The sequence below is a fragment of the Mus musculus genome, chromosome 4 (genome assembly GCF_000001635.26).
Source record: "Mus musculus strain C57BL/6J chromosome 4, GRCm38.p6 C57BL/6J".
Classification (NCBI taxonomy): domain Eukaryota; kingdom Metazoa; phylum Chordata; class Mammalia; order Rodentia; family Muridae; genus Mus; species Mus musculus.
The window spans coordinates 88,591,813-88,592,385 of record NC_000070.6 but is presented as its reverse complement, the minus strand read 5'-3'; the positions used below and the strand labels follow the sequence as shown (position 1 = coordinate 88,592,385).

At 53.1% G+C, this 573-nt stretch overlaps 1 protein-coding gene across 1 annotated transcript; it reads left to right on the top strand.

Moving 5' to 3' along the window:
* Ifna9 (interferon alpha 9) lies at positions 1 to 573 on the top strand. The gene has a single exon (NM_010507.1). The coding sequence runs from the start codon at positions 1 to 3 to the stop codon at positions 571 to 573; it is 573 nt and encodes a 190-aa protein (NP_034637.1).

Here is a 573-nt window from a genome sequence, read left to right as displayed (position 1 = left end):
ATGGCTAGGCCCTTTGCTTTCCTGATGGTCTTGGTGGTGATAAGCTACTGGTCAACCTGCTCTCTAGGATGTGACCTGCCTCAAACTCATAACCTCAGGAACAAGAAAATCTTGACACTCCTGGCACAAATGAGGAGACTCTCCCCTCTCTCTTGCCTGAAGGACAGAAAGGACTTTGGATTCCCCCAGGAGAAGGTGGATGCCCAGCAGATCCAGGAGGCTCAAGCCATCCCTGTCCTGAGTGAGCTGACCCAGCAGATCCTGACCCTCTTCACATCAAAGGACTCATCTGCTGCTTGGAATGCAACCCTCCTAGACTCATTCTGCACTGGCCTCCACCAGCTGCTCAATGACCTGCAAGGCTGTCTGATGCAGCTGGTCGGGATGAAGGAACTGCCCCTGACCCAGGAAGACTCCCAGCTGGCTATGAAGAAATATTTCCACAGGATCACTGTGTACCTGAGAGAGAAGAAACACAGCCCCTGTGCCTGGGAGGTGGTCAGAGCAGAAGTCTGGAGAGCCCTGTCTTCCTCAGTTAACTTGCTGGCAAGACTGAGTGAGGAGAAGGAGTGA

Excerpts from the sequence above, each read along its gene's own strand:
- Ifna9 (NM_010507.1), top strand. The coding sequence starts at position 1 with ATGGCTAGGCCCTTTGCTTTCCTGATGGTCTTGGTGGTGATAAGCTAC.